At 40.5% G+C, this 21,282-nt stretch overlaps 1 protein-coding gene across 5 annotated transcripts; it reads left to right on the forward strand.

Moving 5' to 3' along the window:
- Positions 1-619: 619 nt before the first annotated feature.
- On the forward strand, positions 620-13,332 carry ZFP62 (ZFP62 zinc finger protein). 5 transcript variants are annotated; one of them, XM_060636494.2, is made up of 4 exons: positions 845-926; positions 2,449-2,555; positions 8,243-8,531; positions 9,461-13,332. In XM_060636494.2, coding segments are annotated over exons 3-4 (2,784 nt in total). In that variant the 5' UTR covers positions 845-926; positions 2,449-2,555; positions 8,243-8,530; the 3' UTR covers positions 12,244-13,332. The 5 variants fall into 5 exon arrangements, with proteins under 5 accessions (XP_060492473.2, XP_060492477.1, XP_060492476.1 ...); XM_060636493.3 differs by lacking the exon at positions 845-926 and adding an exon at positions 937-1,600; XM_060636491.2 differs by lacking the exon at positions 845-926 and having other exon boundaries at positions 1,607-2,555; positions 8,251-8,531.
- Positions 13,333-21,282: the final 7,950 nt, after the last annotated feature.

The following is a 21,282-nucleotide window of genomic DNA, read 5'->3' on the forward strand; positions in this document are numbered from 1 at the left end:
CGAAGATGGATGCTAGAGAAAACAATACAATTTAAAGCATTTAACTTTTTTACATTAGGCTAACAGTGAGAATGAAAATATTTCAGGTGAGAATAAAAATCTCATGAGGGACATAAAATATAGGTTCAAGGAAAAATCTGAAATGATGTAAATTTTCCGTTAAAAGCGAATGATAGTAAATTGTGGATTCAGAGTCCATTGTATTCGTCTAAGAGGTTTTGTTTTTTTAAATGTCAGCACAGTGTGCCAAAAATTTTTCTTTGCAATTACGTAAACCTAAGATGAAAAATATGCAGATGTTACTTAAAAAAAAAAAAAAAAAAAAAAAAAAAAAAAAAAAAAAAAAAAGGATCTCTTTCAAAAGTCCTTCCAGGCCGGGGTTCCAGCCCGGTCCTGGGGCGCTTCCGCCGCGCCCAGCGTTCCCAAAGCCCAGGCGCTTCGCAGGACGCTCTTCCGGGCCGCCGCGTCTGCCCCCGGCCTACCTCTCGGAGGGGGCGGACGGAGCCCACCGACTCGACGCTCAGCTCCGCCTCCTCCCGGGGGCGGCCCTGCGCCTCACTCTGTAAAGTGTTCCGTGTTCAGGTAGAGTCGTTAGGTGTTTATTCTACCTAGCCCCTCATTTGCCTTACTGTCATCCCCACCCTGGAATATGAAGTCCACAAAACCTGGAAGCGTCTCCTCCGGTCTCCCGGCTGCGGCCCCAAACGGGCTACAAAGCAGTACAGAAACTAGCTTCGCCCCGCGCCCACGCCCTCCGAACGCACCACGGGTCACGTGCCCGAACGGAGAAATATCATCGAGTCCGTCCTCCAGCCTCCCAGAGAGGACTCGGAAGTGCCCTAGAGCCAGCGCGGGCCCTTCCGGCCGGGCCGTCCGTGCTTTTGTCCCGCCGGCGGCCGGGCTCCCGCGGAGCCGCTACACAGCTAGTACGTGAGTTCGCGGCTGCCCGCGCTTCCGCCCCGGGCCCTCGCCTGCCACGCCCTTCCCTTAGTGGCCAAGTCTTGGCTGCCCCTTGGGTCTTGGGCGGGATATGGAGGGAAGCGTTCCCCCTTCCTATACACACCTCAGAAGGCAGGTTCCGGGGGGAGTGGAGCGGAGGGAAGACCTCAGGCCAGCCGAGGGGTGTGGGGCGTGCCCCTGGAACAGGCTGGTCTCTCTCTGGGCCCCAACTCCGGCCGTCCGAGCGGCCAGAGCCGGGTTGGGGTTGCCCAGCGTCCGGAGAAAGACTGGGGCCTGGCTCTTGTCTTTCTGTACTATTCGCTGCTTTCTCGGGCCGGAGGGGAGTCCTGGACATGAGCCCGTTAAAATAATTCCCCTGGTGTGACTCCCCCTTACAGTTAAGTTTGGCCCTAGGACGTGAGAGTGATTACGAGCGTTAGAGGGACCCCTAGGGGTGATCTGCTTCAGTACTCCCCCCCCCCCCCCCCCCCCCCCCACTTCCCTTGGTTGGGAAGTTGAGAGGTTGCAGCCACAGGTGCGGATCCAGCCCCGGGGAGGAGCTTCCAGACCCTTGCTCTGGGGAAGCTCACCCGTGTACCGACTGGGGTACGACCAGAGGAGGTGGCTTGCCGTGGACTCTGAAAGTTGAGGAGTTGACTAGGTAGGGGGAATATGGAAGAGGCTTCTAGACTCAGGGACAACCGGGATGTGAAAGATGAACGGGAAGTGCCAGGGCTGGGTGTGCTGCTCTAAAAACGCTTAGACTAGGTGGCCACTAGGTTGTTTTCTATTTGAAAGCCCGAGGGTTTTGTTTTGTTAATAATTTTCTAAATATGTTTACTAATATATTTAATACTCCTATGGTTTAGATGTTTAATATAAGCAGTTATCAGTGACAAGGTTTGCTCCCGCTCAGTCGTCTTCTCATGCCCGAACCCCTAGACAGTTACATTTGTTAGAGTGTAACCATCCAGTTTGTTTATGCAAATACTGGGCAAATGTGAATGTAGTTAGTTCCCCTTTTTTCACAGAGGTGATAGGGTATGCTCCAAAGTTCTGTCCCCTTGCTTTTTTCCTTCTACTGTATTTTAGGCATCATCAGAATACAAAGAGCTTTGAAAACAACAACAAAACAGCACTGTGGTAACAGATTGACTATTGTTTGAGTGTTTTTAATATTCTATAATTTTTTAGATCTGTTTGGAGCCATTTGGGTTGTTTTCAATTTTTTGTTACTTCATCAATGATGCACTCAATGAGGTTCTACTAGGACATACTTTAGCAAGGGTTTTTAAAGAAGAGATCAGTCAAAATAATTTTTGTTTTACATTAACTCAGCCAGTTACTGGTAAATTGTTAAACATGCCAAATCATTATTATAACAGTTCGTGTAGAGTGCTTAAAGAACAAATAAGACCAAGTAGGTTTTCTCTCCTGATCTTGTGTTTATGATGCTTATTAGCTTTATGCTAGCCTAATAATCTAATTCTGTTAATGACTCCCTTCCAGCCAGTCTCTGCCCATTTAGCTTCAGAAAATCTCTCAGTCTCCCTTTCAGAATCTCCTCTGCTTACCTTTTTCCTCAGGATGACTAGAAATCTCTTCACCACTACCAGGTATGAGAATGTTCTATTTCATTTTTTACTTTAAGGAAAAATCACCTTTCATCATTATTTCTACTTTTAAGCAATAGAACCAACTCATGTTAACTGTTTACAATACTGATATTCATAAACTAAATGCAATAATAACTAAAGCACACATATTTTCTCTATTCATCTGTATTCCTTGATTCCATCTTTCATCTGTCTCATTCTCCAATTTCCTAGGTATTCTTTCTTCTGAATTGGTAAGAATTTTGTGCTCACGTGTCTTGTTTTTTTGGTCATTTCCAAGCCAAATATATAAAAAGAACTTAAGGTACAGAATCCTGATGTGACACTTGATGGCAAATAAACTTGTGGAATGTTTGGAAATCTAGAGTAGCTGCTGATGCATGGCTCATTACAGCCTGTTAATAGGCAGGACTTTTTGGCCAGAGTAAGCCACGATTCTTTTGTGAGTTGTCCAGTCTCTTTAAGAAGGGGCATCTGACTCTTTTGTGCAGGGACAGCAAGAATTAAGGGCAGGTTCTTATTATGTGCAGAGGCTTTTTTGAGCATTGATAGAGCATGAATGACAAGTACCAAGGAGTTCAGAGGTGGTAGGATGTGTAATTTGGAAGGAGCAGATGGCATTCTAAAGCTAGCACTTTTGACTGATGTTACCAGACTGTTGGGTCATGCTTCCTGCTGACAACTAGAGAGGAGTTAGAGAAGAATTTAAATTCCATTTAGTTAACGTACAGTGTAATATTAGTTTCAGGTATACAATTTAGTGATTCAGCACTTGCATACATCACCCTGTGCTCATCATGACAGGTGCACTCTTTAAGCCCCGTCATCCCTCCATTGCCCTCATCCCTCTCCCTTCTGGTAACCGCCAGTTTGTTTTCTTTAATTAAGAGTCTGTTTCTTGAACTTTTCTTTTCTTTCATTCCCCCCCCCCCCTTTCTCTCTCTCTTGCTCCTTTGCCCATTTATTTTGTTTCTTAAATTCCACATAGGAATGAAATCATGTGATATTTATCTTTCTCTGACTGACTTATTTCACTTAGCGTAATACTCTCTAGCTCCATCCATGTCATTGCAAATGGCAAGATTTCATTCTTTTTTATGGCTGAGTAGTATTCCGTTTTATATGTATACCACATTTTCTTCATCCATTCATCAGTGGACAGACACTTGGGCTGTTTCCATAATTTGGCTATTGTAGATAATGCTGCTGTAAACATGGGGGTGTATGTATCCTTTTGAGTTAGTATTTTTGTATTCTTTGGGTAAATACCTAGTACTGCAATTGCTGGATCATAGGGCAGTTCTATTTGTAACTTTTTGAGGACCTCAATACTATTTTCCATAGTGGCTGCACTAGTTTGCATTCCCACCAACAGTACAAAAGTGATCCCCTTACTCTGCATCGTCCCCAACACCGTTGTTTCCTGAGTTGTTAATCTTAGCCATTCTGGATGATGAGTGATGTTGAGCATCCTTTCATGTGTCTGTTGGCCATCTGTGTGTCTTTGGGAAAATGTCTATGCCTGTCTTCTGCACATTTTTTAATTTGATTATTCATGTTTTGGATGTTAAGTTTCTGTATATGTTTTGGATACTAACTCTTTATCCATACATAGGTAATTTGCAAATACTTTCTTCCATTCTGTAGGTTGCCATTTAGTTTTGTTGATTGTTTCCTTTGCTGTGCAGAAGCTTTTTATCTTGATGAATTCCCAATAGTTTATTTTTGCTTTTGTTTTTCTTGCCTCAGGAGACATATCTGAAAATAAGTTGCTATGGCCAATGTCAAAGAAGTTAGTACTTGTGTTCTTCCTTAGGATTTTTATGGTTTCCTGTCTCACATTTAGGCCTTTCAAATCCATTTTGAATTTATTTTTGTGTATGGTGTAAGAAAGTGGTCTACTTTCATTTTTTTGCACGTTGCTGTCCAGTTTTCTAACACCATTTTTCTAACACCATATTTCCCCCTTTGGATATTCTTTCCTGCTTTGGCAAAGATTAATTGACCGTATAATTGTGCGTTCATTTCTGGGTTTTGTATTCTGTTCTGCTGATCTGTATGTCTGTTTTTGTGCCAGCACCATAACTGTTCTGTTTCCTGGAGCTTTTTAATATTCCTTGAAGTCCAGAATTGTGCTGCCTCCAGCTTTGCTTTTCTTTTTCAAAGTTATTTTGGCTATTCAGGGTCTTTTGTAGTTCCATACAAATTTTGGGTTTGTTTGTTCTAGCTCTGTGTAGAATGCTATATTTTGATAGGGCACATGAGTCTTCTTGATTGGCTTTAGTAACCTCCTCCCAGACTTCAGGACTCGGTTCTCTCTAATTCATTTGCCCACTGAAACTAGTATGAGTGATCTTTTTTCTTTTAATTTTTTATTATGAAAAAATTTAAACATACAGGAAAGTAAAATAGTACAATAAATTTCATACACCCATAGATCAGCTTCAATAATTATTTTAATTCTGCTACATTTGTTTCATCTTTCCCTTTGTATTTTTCCTTTATTAAAGTTTTTTAAAGGAAACTTCAGACATAATGCCATTACATTCTAACATACTTTCAGTCTACAAACAAAAATGACACTTCTAACAGCCACAGTGCCATTATCATACCATCCTAAATTCTGATTCCTTGATATTATCTAACAAAGGTTGGCAAACTGCTCAGTGCTGCATTCTTGTAGGCGATGTGTCCTCAGGATGTCACTTCGGGAAGCACATAATGTCAATCTGCCTCCATTGGTGATATTAATTTACCACAGTTGGCCAAGACATTGTCTAATTTCTCTACTGTATAATTACTATTTTTCCCTTTCAGTCTGGGGTGAATATTTTAAGATTGTGCATATGTACTGCACCTTCTCAAAATTTCCCGTAGATTTAGAATCCAGTGATAATTCTGCCCTGATCCAGTCTTTGCTCTGATAGTTGCAGAATACTAATTTATTTTCAACTCTACTGTTTTCTCCACATATACTAACTGGCCCTGGCATTCTCCTGTAAGTAAGCAGCTTCTCTTTCTCCCCTGTTTATGTATGGACTCACGAAATCCCATTTTCAATGGTATGTAATTCATTACTGTACATAATTATTATGGAGCCTAAAATGCGTGGCCAGGCTGGCTTGTGGTCTTATGACATGTCCTGTCATTTTTAAGCATCTCCTTACTTGTTGGCGTAACAAGATGCCCCAGCTCACCTTGTGTGTATCCTGCCCTAGCCTAGAATCTGCCATTTCTCTGAGGAGCTATAGTTCCTTTTAGTAGGTAATGGTCGTAGAGACTAAGAACAGGGTGCTGGATGTGCTTATTACCACTAAGATATTTTTTACTTCTTGGCTTTTCAGCAGAGAGCTAGGGAATATGTGAATTCCTGTGAATACACAGACATGTGCACACACACATATATATGTTTAGAAATCATGAATTCACACTGATCTCTGATTCATCCCTACAGGTTCTTTCTTGTCTTCCCCTATTCCATATTTTTAGGTCTCCTCTTCCTCCAGGAGAGCCTTGGCTTGCAACTAAATCAACATATTTACTCAATCCCCCACCACATCTAAAATTGTTTCAAAATTACTTTGCCAACAGGGCACCTTGGGTGGCTCAGTCAGTTAAGCTTCTGACTTCAGTGCAGATCATGTTTGTGAGTTTGAGCCCTGCATTGGGCTCTCTGCTGTCAGCACAGAGCGTGCTTTGGATCCTCTGTCCCCCTTTCTCTCTGCCCCTCCCCTGCTTGTGCTCTCTCTCAAAAATAAACATTAAAAAATTATAATAATAATTTTAAAAAATTACTTTGCCCAATCTTTGCAGAAAACAAACCTGCTTAAAAAGTGTTCAGTTGTTGACAATAAATTTCATATATTAAAAAAAAAAAAAAAAAGTGTTGTTTTCAGTGCTTCCCCACCACCCCCTCCTTCCCAAGACTGAAAAGTATATAGTCACATATTATGTAATAATTGTGTGCCTAAGTTACATGGGTTAGTTGTTTGTTTCTTTTTGTTCCCTTCCTCAGGTTACAGTTTGTTTTTGTTCCCTTCCTGTGGTTACAGTATTCATGTCAAACACAAATGAGTTCATTTGTTTCCATTTGCTTTCTGGTTTAGCTGCTTTTCCTTTTTGTAATTCTCACTGATTTAATTTTAGTCATGATAATATGCAGCATATTATCATGCTTCCATAAATAAAAACTGTGCAAAAAGCTGTTCTTAGAGTGTCTGTCTTCCCTATAATTTTGCACTGTCCTCCCCACTCCTCCATTTACAGGTAATGGGGCTTTACTGATTTCTGGCTTCTCATTACTATGAAGATAAGCAGATATATGCTCATTTTCTTATTTTTCTTCCTTATATATAAAAGGTAGCATGTATGCTTTTTTCCTCTTTACATCTTGAAAATTGCTCCCTCTCAATCAATTTATAGAGATGTTCCTAATTTTTTTTAGTACTCCATTGTGATTATGTGCCATAGTTTATTTAATAGATCTTCTATGCTTGGATGTTTAGGTAGTTTTCCAAATTCTGTAGTTACAAATAATGCTACCATGAATAGCTTTGTGCACATATGCTTTTTTGTATTGTTGGAAGTGGATCTTCAGTATAAATTCCTAAATGGGATTTCTGGATTGAAGTGTAAATGCACACAGTTGTGTTAGATATTGGCCAATGCCCCTCAACAGGGCTTATGCCAATTTGCATTCCCATTAACATATGAGAGTGCCTGTTTCCACAGCAGCCTCACCAACAGAGTGTATTGTCAAGCTTTTAATACAACAGATGAGAAATGGTATCTTAGTGTAGTTCTCATTTGCATTTCTCTTATGAGTGACATTGAAAACATGTTTGCAGGACATTTTAATATTTCTTTTTGTGAATTGTTCATTCTTGCAAATTTTTCTCTTGAACATTTTTCTGTAGGAATTTTAGTCTATATTTTTCAACTTTTGAAAATTTTTTGTATGAGAGATATTAGCCCCTCTATATGATGCACATGGTAAATATTTTCTTTCATTTTTGCCATTTCTCAATTTTGCTTATAGCATTTTTGACATGTAATTTGTATTTATACAAATTTATCAATCTTCTCTTATTGCGTATGAGTCATAGTTTGAAAACTTTTTCTGTAATCAGATTATAGAAACATTCACTCATGTTTCCTTCTAGTATTTGTATGGCATCACATTTTTATAATTAGAGATCTGCTGTATTTGGAGTTTATTCTTGAGTATGGTGTAAAGAATGAATCTGATTTTATCTTTTTCCAATGGTTTTATAGTTGTTCCAACACTATTCTAAATACCATCTTTGCCTCAATAATTTGATCTGACATCTTTATCATATGCTTGATTTCTGTGTGTAATTAGGACTATTTTTGGACTTTCTATTCTATTCCATTTGGCCATACACCAGTACCATGCTGCTTTATTTATAGAGGCTTTTTGGTATATTTTAATACCTAATATGGCTAGTCCCCCCCTTATAGCCCTTCCTTTTTTGTTTTTCTCTATCAAGTTTTGTGTGTTTATTTATTTTTTTAACTTTAAGTAGGCTCCATGCTCAATGTGGGGCTTGAACTCATGACCCCAAGACCAAGAATTGCATGCTCTACCAGCCAGGTGCCCCTTTTATGTTTATTTTAGAGGATTTGGCTTTATGGCTATAGGAACTTGAACATCTTTCTTTCCTGAGGGCTGAAGATGAATAGAGGTGGATGGGCCAAGGCCAAAGGGAATGATGGAGCATGGTCCCTGATAAAAGATGTGCTGCAGCTGATGATTATGGGATTCCACTGCCTGCCCTCACATTTCAGCAACATGAACTACTCTGCCCAAAGTAGTAGAGACAAGTAGAGAGTACTTTCAAGAGGAACAAAGAAGCCCTGCTTGAGCCCTAAAATCTGTTCTAGGAAGGAGTTTACCTTTCCTGAGTCCTGTGCTTTATACCCAGGTTCCAACTCCAATCAAATAACCCGACCTCAGTAAGTAGTAATAATTATGCATATAGCACTCACCAAGTAGTTGGCATTGTTCACAACACTTTATATATGTTATCTCACTTAATATTCATGTCAGCCCCATTGCCCTCATTTTACAGATGAGGAAACTGGCACAAAGAGGGTAAATCACTTTCTTGAGATCATGCGGTTAAGTATTTGAATCCAGGTAGTAGTATTTCCTTTGCTTGGTGGTTTGCATTTTAGCTTCTAATCTTTGATATGCTCTGACTGCTGTTAGTCTGTTCATAAAGTAAAAATGATGCATCTTTGCCTGGCAGGCTGGATGGAGCATGCTCTTCCATGTAGAATTCCTCCCTGACTACCCACTTTCCAGGGTCAGGTTTTCCTTGGAGGGAAAGTCCAGCAGGCCAAACCAACTCCACGAAGCTGTAGTTTGCTTTCTTTCTCATGTCTCTCATGACTGTCTTCATGTTTTCATTACCGTCTCCCGAGTACCTCCACCTAGGTGCTAATTTCTTCTCTTTTTTTTTTTAGCTTTATCTGTTCAGTTCTGCTGATTATGTATTCTTACCTTTTGTCTTATTAATCTTTCTGTTTCCTCTTATTCAGAGATTTGTTCTACCCTCTGTTTTTTCATGACTAGGTGATGATCGTCTGTGGTCCTGTGCATCATTTCAACCCATTTCATTTGCCCTCCTGCTAAACTGTCATGCAAGAATAGAAAAGCTCTTTGTTCCATTGAAAATCCAAGGCTCTAACATTTTAACATCAGCTCCACAGGGGTAGAAATCTTGGCATGTCCCTTTTTGTTCCCTGCAGTTAAAAATGGTACCTATCACACAGCATGCAGTCAGTAAATATTTGTCAAGTGAATGAGTGAATTTGGATGTAATTTTTCCAGTGTCTTCTAAACAAAGTGAACAGGTATCATTTTCGTTTTCTTGATTTAGTGTCACATTTGAAGACGAGGGGCACTGAGAATGAGGAATCACCTGAAAAGTATGAAAATGATGGAAATGCAGAATCTGTGTGGCCAAAAGTGGAAGGTTTTCACAAGGATCATATACAGGAATCTAAGGTTGGTGAAACTTGTGATTGGGATAGCAAGGTAGAAAGTCAATTGGAAAATCCGGAGGGAAAAAGGAGGATGGAAGACAAAAGTGGCACCAGGGAAAAGATTGGCAAAGCCAAGAACACAGCAAATATAAAGATGGAACAGGAAGATGAGGCATCTGAGAAAAGCTTATATCCAAGCTCAAAACATATTACACACCAGACTGTCCCTATAGAACAGATAAGCAGTGAACAAGACAAATGTGTGGAGAACCTTAATGGAAACTCTCATCCTGGTCTACAGCAGAAAACCAGTGCTGCTAAGAAATCACACAGATGTGAGGAGTGTGGGAAATCGTTCAAATACAATTCGCGCCTTGTTCAACATAAAATTATGCATACTGGGGAAAAACGCTATGAGTGTGATGACTGTGGAGGGGCTTTCCGGAGTAGCTCAAGCCTTCGAGTCCACAAACGGATCCATACTGGGGAGAAACCGTACAAGTGTGAGGAATGTGGGAAAGCCTACATGTCATACTCCAGCCTTATAAACCATAAAAGCACCCACTCTGGGGAGAAGAACTGTAAATGTGATGAGTGTGGGAAATCCTTCAATTACAGTTCTGTGTTGGACCAGCATAAGAGGATCCACACAGGGGAGAAGCCCTACGAATGTGGTGAGTGTGGGAAGGCTTTCAGGAACAGCTCTGGTCTCAGAGTCCACAAAAGGATCCACACAGGGGAGAAGCCCTACGAATGTGACATCTGTGGGAAAACTTTCAGTAATAGCTCCGGCCTTAGGGTCCACAAAAGGATACACACAGGCGAGAAACCTTATGAATGCGATGAGTGTGGGAAGGCCTTCATTACTTGCAGAACACTTCTAAACCATAAAAGCATCCACTTTGGAGATAAACCTTATAAATGTGATGAGTGTGAGAAATCATTTAATTATAGCTCTCTCCTCATTCAGCATAAAGTCATCCACACTGGAGAGAAACCTTATGAATGTGATGAATGCGGGAAGGCCTTCAGGAACAGCTCAGGCCTTATAGTGCACAAAAGGATCCACACGGGAGAGAAACCTTACAAGTGTGAGGTCTGTGGCAAAGCATTCAGCTATAGCTCAGGCCTCGCAGTTCATAAAAGCATTCACCCTGGGAAGAAAGCTCATGAATGTAAGGATTGTGGAAAATCCTTCAGCTATAACTCACTTCTCCTTCAGCATAAAACCATTCACACTGGAGAGAGACCTTATGTTTGTGACTTGTGTGGGAAAACATTTAGGAACAATTCAGGCCTCAAAGTCCATAGGAGGCTCCATACTGGGGAAAAACCATATAAGTGTGATGTTTGTGGGAAAGCCTATATCTCACGCTCTAGCCTTAAAAACCACAAAGGAATCCATCTTGGGGAGAAACCCTATAAATGTAGTTATTGTGAGAAGTCTTTCAATTACAGCTCTGCCCTTGAACAACATAAAAGGATTCATACAAGGGAAAAACCTTTTGGATGTGATGAGTGTGGAAAAGCCTTCAGAAATAATTCAGGCCTTAAAGTACATAAACGGATCCACACTGGGGAGAGACCTTACAAATGTGAAGAATGTGGGAAAGCCTACATCTCACTCTCAAGCCTTATAAATCATAAAAGTGTACACCCTGGGGAAAAGCCCTATAAGTGTGATGAGTGTGAAAAAGCTTTCATCACATACCGAACCCTTATAAACCATAAAAAAATCCATCTTGGGGAGAAGCCCTACAAATGTGATGTATGTGAGAAATCTTTTAATTACACTTCACTCCTTTCTCAACACAAAAGGGTCCACACTAGAGAGAAACCTTATGAATGTGACAGGTGTGAGAAGGTCTTCAGAAACAACTCAAGCCTTAAAGTGCATAAAAGAATCCACACGGGGGAGAAGCCCTATGAATGTGATGTGTGTGGAAAAGCCTACATCTCACACTCAAGCCTTATTAACCATAAAAGTACCCACCCTGGCAAGACTCCCTACACATGTGATGAATGTGGAAAAGCTTTTTTCTCAAGCAGAACTCTATTAAGCCATAAAAGAGTCCATCTTGGGGAGAAACCCTTCAAATGTGTTGACTGTGGGAAGTCTTTCAATTACAGTTCACTCCTTTCTCAACACAAGAGGATTCACACAGGGGAAAAACCTTATATATGCGATAGGTGTGGAAAGGCATTCAGGAACAGCTCAGGCCTGACAGTGCATAAAAGGATTCATACGGGCGAGAAACCCTATGAATGTGATGAGTGTGGGAAGGCATACATCTCACACTCAAGTCTTATTAACCATAAAAGTGTCCACCGTGGGCAGCAGCCCTATAATTGTGAGTGTGGGAAATCCTTCAATTACAGATCAGTTCTTGACCAACACAAAAGGATCCACACTGGAAAGAAGCCATACCGATGTAATGAGTGTGGGAAGGCTTTTAATATCAGATCAAATCTCACCAAGCATAAAAGAACCCATACTGGAGAGGAATCTTTAAATGTGATAAATGTGGGAAGTCACAGTGACACATCACAGAAGAGAACTCATGAGGGAGGGAATGCTCTGGAAGGGACCAAGATGAGCATATCTATAGGAGGCAGAGCTTACCAAGTCTCAACTCAAATGGAAGAAAAACCTTATGAATGTATGAATATCATATGAATATGAGGTATTTGTTCATGGCTTATAATTTACATAGTATAAATGAAACTGAGTACTCTTCAGTATGATCTTCAGTCATAGCCAGCAAGGAAGCCTGCAATGTCAAGGTAGTTGAGCCTTTATGGAACACAAAATAGTTGATACTGGGGATAAAACCTATCAAAGTGACAGAGTATTTGAAAAACTTTCAAAGTAAGCAGACATTTCTGGACATAAAGCACATGGATAAGGAAAGGACTTCACTTAGAAGTCATATAGTCACTATCAGAAAGTTCATATTTGGTTAAATTGTGTGAATAGAAATGGGGGAAATTCAGCTATAGCTTTGAATCCCAATTATACATTGGTCAGTGGAAAAAATACAAGAATGGCCTCCAACAGGCAAATTCAGGGAGAGATAGGCTTCAGGGAATATATATTTAAGAGGAGTGATCGTGAAGTATAAGCTTGATATAACTGAATAATTTGTGAGGGGTGATGACATTTTGAAACAAAATTGGGTTTTGTTGTAGGAAGAGTGGAAAATGTAGACATGAATCTAATAGGAAATAGAGTCATTAAAAATGCAAGCTGATTGGATTATACTGTTGTAATGTTGTGATACATCAGTTGAATGGACAAAACTTTTTAAAAATTTCAAATGAGCCCCCTCAATGAATGATGAAGTGTGAGGAGTGAAAACTTCACACATTGTGCTACAAATGAAAGGTTCTACCATAGAGAGAAATTCAGCACATTACATAACTAATGGAACAGGTCTTCATGAATTTGCACCTGCACAAAAATCATTGACTCAGGGATTCCTATGAGTAGGAATGCTGAGAAGGTCATTGTATTGCAAGAGCTAAAAAGCTGAGTAGCTGTTGATAATAGAGGGATCAGAGGAAATTCATGCTTAATAATCCTGTTAAATGTTTGATTGTTTTGGAATGTGTTATTGTAAAGATTTCATGCACTACATGTGTGTCTTGTCTGTTGTAAAATGTTATGAATACTATGTTCAGGGCTCACTCTTTCTTGGCCATGAAGAGCCAGATGGTTGTGGTGAGGTAAGATGGAACTCCAATAAAGAAATTCCTCAAAAGTAAACAGACTGTGACTGACTTCAGATGGAGCAGTATGGCAGCGAAAGCCATTTGTCATCTTTGTGGGGTAAGTTAGACCAGATCCAATGCAGGGAGGGCAGCAGGAGACTTATACCACAGGTCTAGTAGCTCAGTTTCACAAGAAATTAGGTGGTGTCTTCACCACGAGAAGTGCAAAATGGATTGATCCTCATACTGGGGCTGGATCATAGCTCCTAAGAATGGGCAGGCTGTGGGACTGATCTGTCACCACACAGAAATAGTTCTCTTGGGAACAGATAGAAATTAACAAAATATTATTTATATTAACCAGGTAACTCAAAGGGTAAAAGGAGAGTCTTTTGAAAGTTAAGTACGCTGTTGAAGAATACTCCAGGTGGGGTCTGTCTATAGAGGCTGAATTCTAGTCCTGTCTCTCTGGCCCCAGAATCCACTCTCTTTACAAAAGCACAATCTCTAGCTAGTTTCCTGGCTTTCTAGGATTTGTCTCTAGCCCTGCTCTACCTTCACATATCTTTCCATGCTTCACTCTAAGAGTACAGTTCTTTCATTTTGTCTCCAGGCCTCCACCAGTAAGTTTTGATGGAAGGAGGGAGGATGGGTCTAGAAAAAGGAAGGAAAGACCATTTCCGCCACTCAACTCCACTTTGGAATGTCACAACCACACATGTTCTCAGTCCTTCTCTACATGGAACACTGGCAATTTATCCAGCAAATGCTCTTTGAATATCTGCCAGTTATAATCCCCTGTCCTGGGAACTAGGCAGCAGCAGTAAATAAAGGTAAGGGAGAAACTCCACAAGCAAAAACCACACTAATGGATGCTGAACTGAACCGCATTGCTCAGAGGAAGGTGACCACCACCAACGGGCAAGAAGGAGGTGGTAGTGATATTTGGGTGGGACAACTGAATTGGGTTTATAAAGAGGGAGGAATGGGATGGGGTGCCTGGATGGCTCAGTTGGGTAAGCATTTGATTCTTGATTTTGGCTCAGGTCATGATCTCATGGTTCGTAAGTTTGAGCCTCACATGGGGCTCTGCACTAATAGTGTGGAGCCTGCTTGGAATTCTCTGTCTCCCTCTTTCTCTGCCCCTCCCCCCCAAAAAAATATTTACCAAAAAAAGAGAGGGAGGAGTGATTAAAATCATCAGAAAAGCTCACACATCCTCCAAAGTGGCTGGTGGCTCCAGGGTTGGTACATAGTGGGAGGAAAGGGAGGCCATAGAATATCAATTCCAAGGAGTCACCAGGTATCCATCTTTCACTCCCCTGAGACCACCAGTGGCTTGAGCCCCTGTCCCCCACAGACACCCACCTATTTGAGTTCCACTTGGACCTAATGTACCACCTACTATTGGGAGAGAAGTGAAATAAGGGAGAGGATGGTTACCATTCAAATGGGGATTCTGAGTGCCCCAGCCCACTAAGCACCGGGATACGCTCCTACTGAGGCCTGCACTGACTGACCCACAGGAAATGGGCTTCAGGGCCTCCTGGCCTAGGCCTTCATTCCATCTACGGCCAGATAACATGCTGCTCAAGCTCATCTCAGATGAGGAGGGGTCTTTTGAGTTTCCAGTTGTCCCAGGTGGACTTTGTGTTGCAACTGTGCCAGTTCATTCTCACTTCAGGACTTGAGCTCATTCAGGGAACACCATCTCCCACCTCTTTCCAAAGAAAATACCTGATGTGCAAGAAGGAAATTAAACTTGCCAACATAGAGGATATCGAAAGACTAATTTTTAAGTCAGTGTCTAATTCAAAGGGCTAAAGATAGAATTGAAATGTTGGACAATAGTAGGTAAAGCTGGAAGATATGCCTAAAAGTGGCCTAAAGTGCTTATATTATTTCTGAGGAGGTCAAGATTCTTTTTAACTCTGGATTTTAAGTTAACTATGTGTGGTAAAATGTCATGGGCAAACACTAGAAGGATAGAAATAAAGTTTATAAATCTAAAGATCTGGACTGGAAAACCTCAAAGTCTGTAAGAGAAAAACTAACACTGAAAAGGCAGGGTAGTACCTTCTGGCAAAGGTAGGCTACGTTGTCTGGGTCAATTTCATACCAAAAACAATGAAAAAGTGCATTTTTTAAAGTTTACTTAGAGTGTACATGCAGGTGTAAGTGGGGGAGGTGTAGAGAGAGAATCACAAGGTGGCTTTGCACCCAGTATGGCAACCCACACGGGGCTCAGTCTCGCTAACCGTGAGATCATGACCTGCGCTGAAATCAAGAGTCAGACACTTGACTGGCTGAGCCACCCAGGTGCCCCCCAAAAATGCATTTTTTAAAATGTAGGTGGCATGCTCTCCCCTTCCCCTGAAGAAAGCATTGAGGATAAAAAGTGTAGTTTCAACAGATGGTGATTTAAAAATGAGATCTTGTCATCAGTGAAGGGAACACCAAAGCAACTTATGTGCTAAACTGTTTGCTGACGCAGCACAGCTGGATCCCGCTTACCTGGTCACACGGAGTGAGTGAGACAAGGTCAGGCCCAGACCTACCCGTGGTGGTGAATCTTAGAACTTTCTGAAGGTAACCTGGGTTCCCAATGTGCTACATCCTCAAGATAAACCCATCTCTCAGTCCCAGGAGACTATAGAGAAAGTGGCCTTGTAACTGAGCAGAGCAATAGCAAAGAAAGGGAAAGAATATATCCCTAACACCTTGTGGTCAATGACCAGCCCTTTTGCCAGCAAAAGCAAATACAAGGCATCTTTGGAAGAGGAATTGCTCAATCTAGACCTCAGGGAAACTTTTAATTTTTGGGGAGCCATTAATAAGCAAGCAGGGATAATCGGGTGTCCTAGACTCTGGGTCTGGAGTTCTCTCTTGTCCAGCAAGAAAACAGACACAAGATGAAAATGCGAGAGGGGCTAATGTCCAGGAGGAGACAAGAGCTCGGAGTAAGGGGCCTTGCTCTGTTTTTATTAGGATCAGAAGGTTTACAAGCGTAATGGACGTGCGCAAAGAGACAATGAAACCGTGAACATTAGCTCATGGGTGTGAGGGAAAGGGGGGTCTGAAGATATATGGTGTTAGGGGTTTGGGTCAATACAAAACAAAATCCTGGTGCTGGGCAGAAGGTTGTTTACCAGAGGCAAGAAGCCACATCTGTTTATCTTAGCTAGTTCTGGAGACAAGACAGCCTGTTACCTCAGGGTCAAGAAGGCACCTTTCTTTTGCTAATTAGCTCTGCTCCAAGCAACCTCACCCTGCTGTGGTTTATAGCCCTGTTTACCTGTTTACCTATTTTGGTCCTTAACTGTGAAAGCAGCCTTTTGCTATTGTACTAAATTGGGGGCTTGTACTAAATTTCCACCCTGAATACCTAATCTCCTTTTGCTAATCTTGGATGCTTTCATCCTGAGGTTTCCTATTCCTATACCTTTGTTCTATACAGGGGGTGCTTTACCTTGTTTACCTAATCTTGTTTACCTAATCTTGGATGCTTTCATCCTGAGGTTTCCTATCCCTATACCTTTGTTCTATACTGGGGGTGCTTTGCCTTGTTTACCTAATCTTACTTACCTAATCTTGGATGCTTTCATCCTGTGGCTTCCTATTTCTTTATGCCTTATTAACCCATTGGTGCAAGCTCAGGAAATTCCTAAGCTTTTCCCCCAGTCAGGAACAAGGAAAAAAGGCAACATGACAAAACCAGCAAAAAGATCCACATAGACTTCACATATTATCAAGTATATATGTGGAAAAAAAACCTTTAAAATATTTAAAGATGCCTTTGGCTACAGATTGTGACAAAGTTAAAAATAGAATTAGTGAACTGAAAGATAAAGGTGAAGAAATTATCCAAAATCCAGCATGGGGTTAGAAAAAATATGTAAAAACACAGAGAAGGGAAGGTTTCATTGGGAAGTTTTATATATATATTTAATAGTAGTCTCAGAAGGCAAGGACAGAAGGGGCAAAGAAAGGGACTGAAGCTGAGTATTCTCCAGAGCTGATGAAAAATACAACTCTACAGATTTAAAAGCCCAAAGAATGCATTTACAGAAGTCATACCTACATACATCATAGTGTAACTGCAGAAAAAGAAAAAAAAATTTTTTTTCAGCTAAAGAAAAAATATTCCCTTTAAACAACAGACTTCCCAGAAACAATGGAAGACAGAGTGGAATGAAAACATGAGTATAAAGACAGAAAATAGCTGTCAGCCCAGGCTTTTATACCCACTGAAAATATCTTTTAAGAGTGAGGACAAAATAAACACATTTCAGGGCTCCTGGGTGGCTCGGTCAGTTAAGTGTCCTACTTCAGCTCAGGTCATGATCTCACAGCTTGTGAATTCGAGCCCCACATCAGGCTCTGTGCTGACAGCTCAGAGCCTGGAGTCTGCTTCCTGTGTCTTCTCTCTGCATGCCCCCTCCTCCACTCGTGCTCTGTCTCTCAAAAATAAATTTAAATTTTTTTTTAAAAAGAGTGAGGACAAAATAAACACATTTTAAGACAAAACTTGTTTCATTTTCCCCTGCTGACCATCACTAAAGGCAATTCTAAAGAACGCATTTTAATACAGAAAGAGATCCCAGATGAAGTTCTGAGATGCAAAAAGAAATGAAGAGCAAAGAGAGTAATAAGAGATATGTAGGCAAATGTAAATAAACATTTTATACAAAACAATAAAGATTTACAGTTGTTAAGATAGACTTACAACACCAGACAACAATAATATCTGTGAAGGGAGAGTAAAAAGAATTTATTGTATGAGGTAAGGTTTTGGTTAATTTCATACATATTGTAAAATCTAGGGAATCATAAAATAGAATGTATATTTTTATACTAGTAAAGCAAAAATGAAATTTTAAAAATTAAAAGGAAAGTAAAAAAATGGGTAGGAGAAGGGAAAAAAGTAGATCTTAAGCCAAAATGTTAATATTTCCATTTAATTTAAATAACAAAGATTTTCAGACAATGTCTTGGTCTGCTCAGGCCACTGTAACAAAATGCTACAGACTGGGTAGCTTATCAACAACAGAAATGTTGTTCTAGAACTCACTGTTCTAGAAGCTGGAAGTCCAAGATCAGAGTGGTTGGAGATCAGCATGGTTGGGTGAGGGCTCTTTTGCAAATTTCAGATTTCTAATTGTACCCTCACATTGTGGGAAGTTCATTGGGAAGTGGCGGGGGAGTGTCTAGTATAATAGCACTAATGCATCAGGGCACCACTCTCATGACTTAATCACTTCACAAATACCCAACCTCCTAACACTCAGACACTGAGCATTAGGATTCCAAATGTGAATCTTGGGGGAGTACAAACATTCACCCTATAGTAGACAGGACAAAAACATAAAACCCCATGCTATGCTGCATACAAGAGATTCACCTTAAATATGAGGACATACAACATTTGAAAGTAAAAGAATGGGAGGAAGTTATTTGAAATAGTAACCAATAGAAACTGCTGTAGCTCTGCTAATATTAGATGAAATACATACTTTAAGGCACAAAATATTCCTGAAGATAAAGGGAATCATTACATTAAGACAAAAGGTGGGGTGCCTGGGTGGCTCAGTCGGTTGAGCGTTCGACTTTGGCTTAGGTCATGGTCTCACAATTTGTGAGCTTGAGCCCCGTGTCAGTCTCTGTGCTGACAGCTCAGAACCTGGAGCCTGCTTCAGATTCTGTGTCTCCCTCTCTCTCTGCCCCTCCCCTGCTCGCACTCTGTCTCTGTCTGTTTTCAAAAATGAATAAATGTTAAAAAAAATTTTTTTTTTAAAAGACAAAAGTCCAGGGAAGAGAAAATGCTGGGAAGACATACAGTTGTAAGTTAGCATCTACCTAATACCATAGCTCAAGAGTTAGCAAATATATGCAGAACTGAAAGGAGAAATATAAAATCCATAATCACGATGAGAGATTTTTGATACCTCTCTCTCAGTAATTAATAGGACAAGAATGTTAAACATTAGTAAAGTTACAGATTTTAACACTATGATTTAACAAGCAATCTAATGGATATATACATGGAACACTGCACCGATGTATTAAGGATACATGTTTTTTTCCAAGCACACATTAAACTTTCAAAAATTGATCTACATGAGCTACATATAAATTTTATCTCAGTGAAGCTGGGGCAAAAAAACCTGACCATATGCTGGACCATAAAGTAAACCTCAACAAATTTTAAAGAACTGAAAACATACAGAATTTGTTCCCTTGAGTATAAATTAGAAATTAATAATAAAAAGATACTTAGGACGTCCCCATTATATTCAGAAATTTATAAATAATTTTTTAATGTTTTATTTATTTTTGAGAGAGAGAGTATGAGCAGGGGAGGGACAGAGACAGAGGAGGACAGAAGATCCAAGCAGGCACTGCACTGAGAGCAGTGATCCCAGTATGGGGGTTGAACTCAACGAGATGTGAGATCATAACCTGAGCTGAAGTCAGATGCTCAACTGACTGAGCCAACCAGGTGCCCCTATAAATACTTTTGTTAATCATGGTTCCAAGGAAGAAAATACTTTGAACTGAATACTGCATATCAAGACCAGTGGGATGTTGCTTAAGCAGGGCTTAGAGAAACACTTGGAGCCTAAAAAGATCTTTAAGAAAATCAGAAAACCTAGTAATTAATCACATAAGCACCATCTCAAACAGAACAATAAGTATAAATCCCAAAAGTGTTAAAATAGGAAAGTAATAAAAGGTAGACATTTATGAAAGAGAAAAACAAATATACAATATATAGAGGATCAACAAAATCAAATGTGTGTGTTTCTGTATTTCAGAAAAGACTAATAATAAAACTGACAAACTTCTGGTGAGACTGATTAAGGAAAAAAGAAAAATAACCAAAGTCAGGAATAAAAAGGGGGGAATAAGGAGAACTACAAAATTTTTCTTCTCTGAATCTGCACTGACCCCGTGACTCCCTGATACTGAGAGAATAACCCACTCCCTCTAAATTCCTTGAGTCAACAATTATGAGAACAGAATGTTAACATAAGATGAGCCAAATCACAAAGAAACACAACTCACTTCTGAAAGATTGTGATACCTACATGACCAAAGCCCACCAAAACTGCTGTGGACATTTGCTTTTGTTTATTTCCCCTATAAAACCCCTCTCATTCCCATGTTTGGAGAAACAGTTCCTGTAAGAACTTTCCCTGTTGCAACCATTTGAATAAAGCACCCATTTCCTTTGTAGCTTGAAGTCTCAGAGAATTACTTTTTTTTTTTATTTTTTTTCTTAATGTTTATTTTTAGGAGAGAGAGAGAAAGCAGGGGAGGGGCAGAGAGAGAGGGAGACACAGAATAAAGCAGGTTCCAGGCTCTGAGCCGTCAGCACAGAGCCTGATGCATGCCTGAACTCAGGAGCCTTCATTTGAGCTGTGAGATCATGACCTGGGCCAAAGCCAGCCACCTAACTGACTGAACCACCCAGGCGCCCCATGAGGTCTCAGAATTTCTAAAGTTTGATGTTATAAATGCTACCAGTATTAAAACAGTAAGATATTACAATTTCATTACAATAAGTTATAAATATTAACGTGAAATGAAAAAATTGCAAAAAAAAAATGTAACTTACCAAAACTTACTAAAGGTCTCACAACTTATATATGTGGGAAGTTTGGGAAAGACTATGGAGTGAGTTCAGTCTTTAGGGAACTCGAAGGATGAGAAGCAAGAAGATAGAGGAGAGAGAAGCTGGGGGGAAGCAGGAAGGAGAAACCTTAATTAACAGTGAGTATGGAGGGGCGCCTGGGTGGCGCAGTCGGTTGGGCGTCTGACTTCAGCCAGGTCACGATCTCGCGGTCCGTGAGTTCGGGCCCCGCGTCAGGCTCTGGGCTGATGGCTCGGAGCCTGGAGCCTGTTTCCGATTCTGTGTCTCCCTCTCTCTCTGCCCCTCCCCCGTTCATGCTCTGTCTCTCTCTGTCCCAAAAATAAATTAAAAAAAAAAAACAAAAAACGTTGA

Source organism: Panthera onca, chromosome A1 (genome assembly GCF_046562875.1).
Source record: "Panthera onca isolate mPanOnc1 chromosome A1, mPanOnc1 haplotype 2, whole genome shotgun sequence".
In the NCBI taxonomy this organism is placed as follows: Eukaryota; Metazoa; Chordata; class Mammalia; order Carnivora; family Felidae; genus Panthera; species Panthera onca.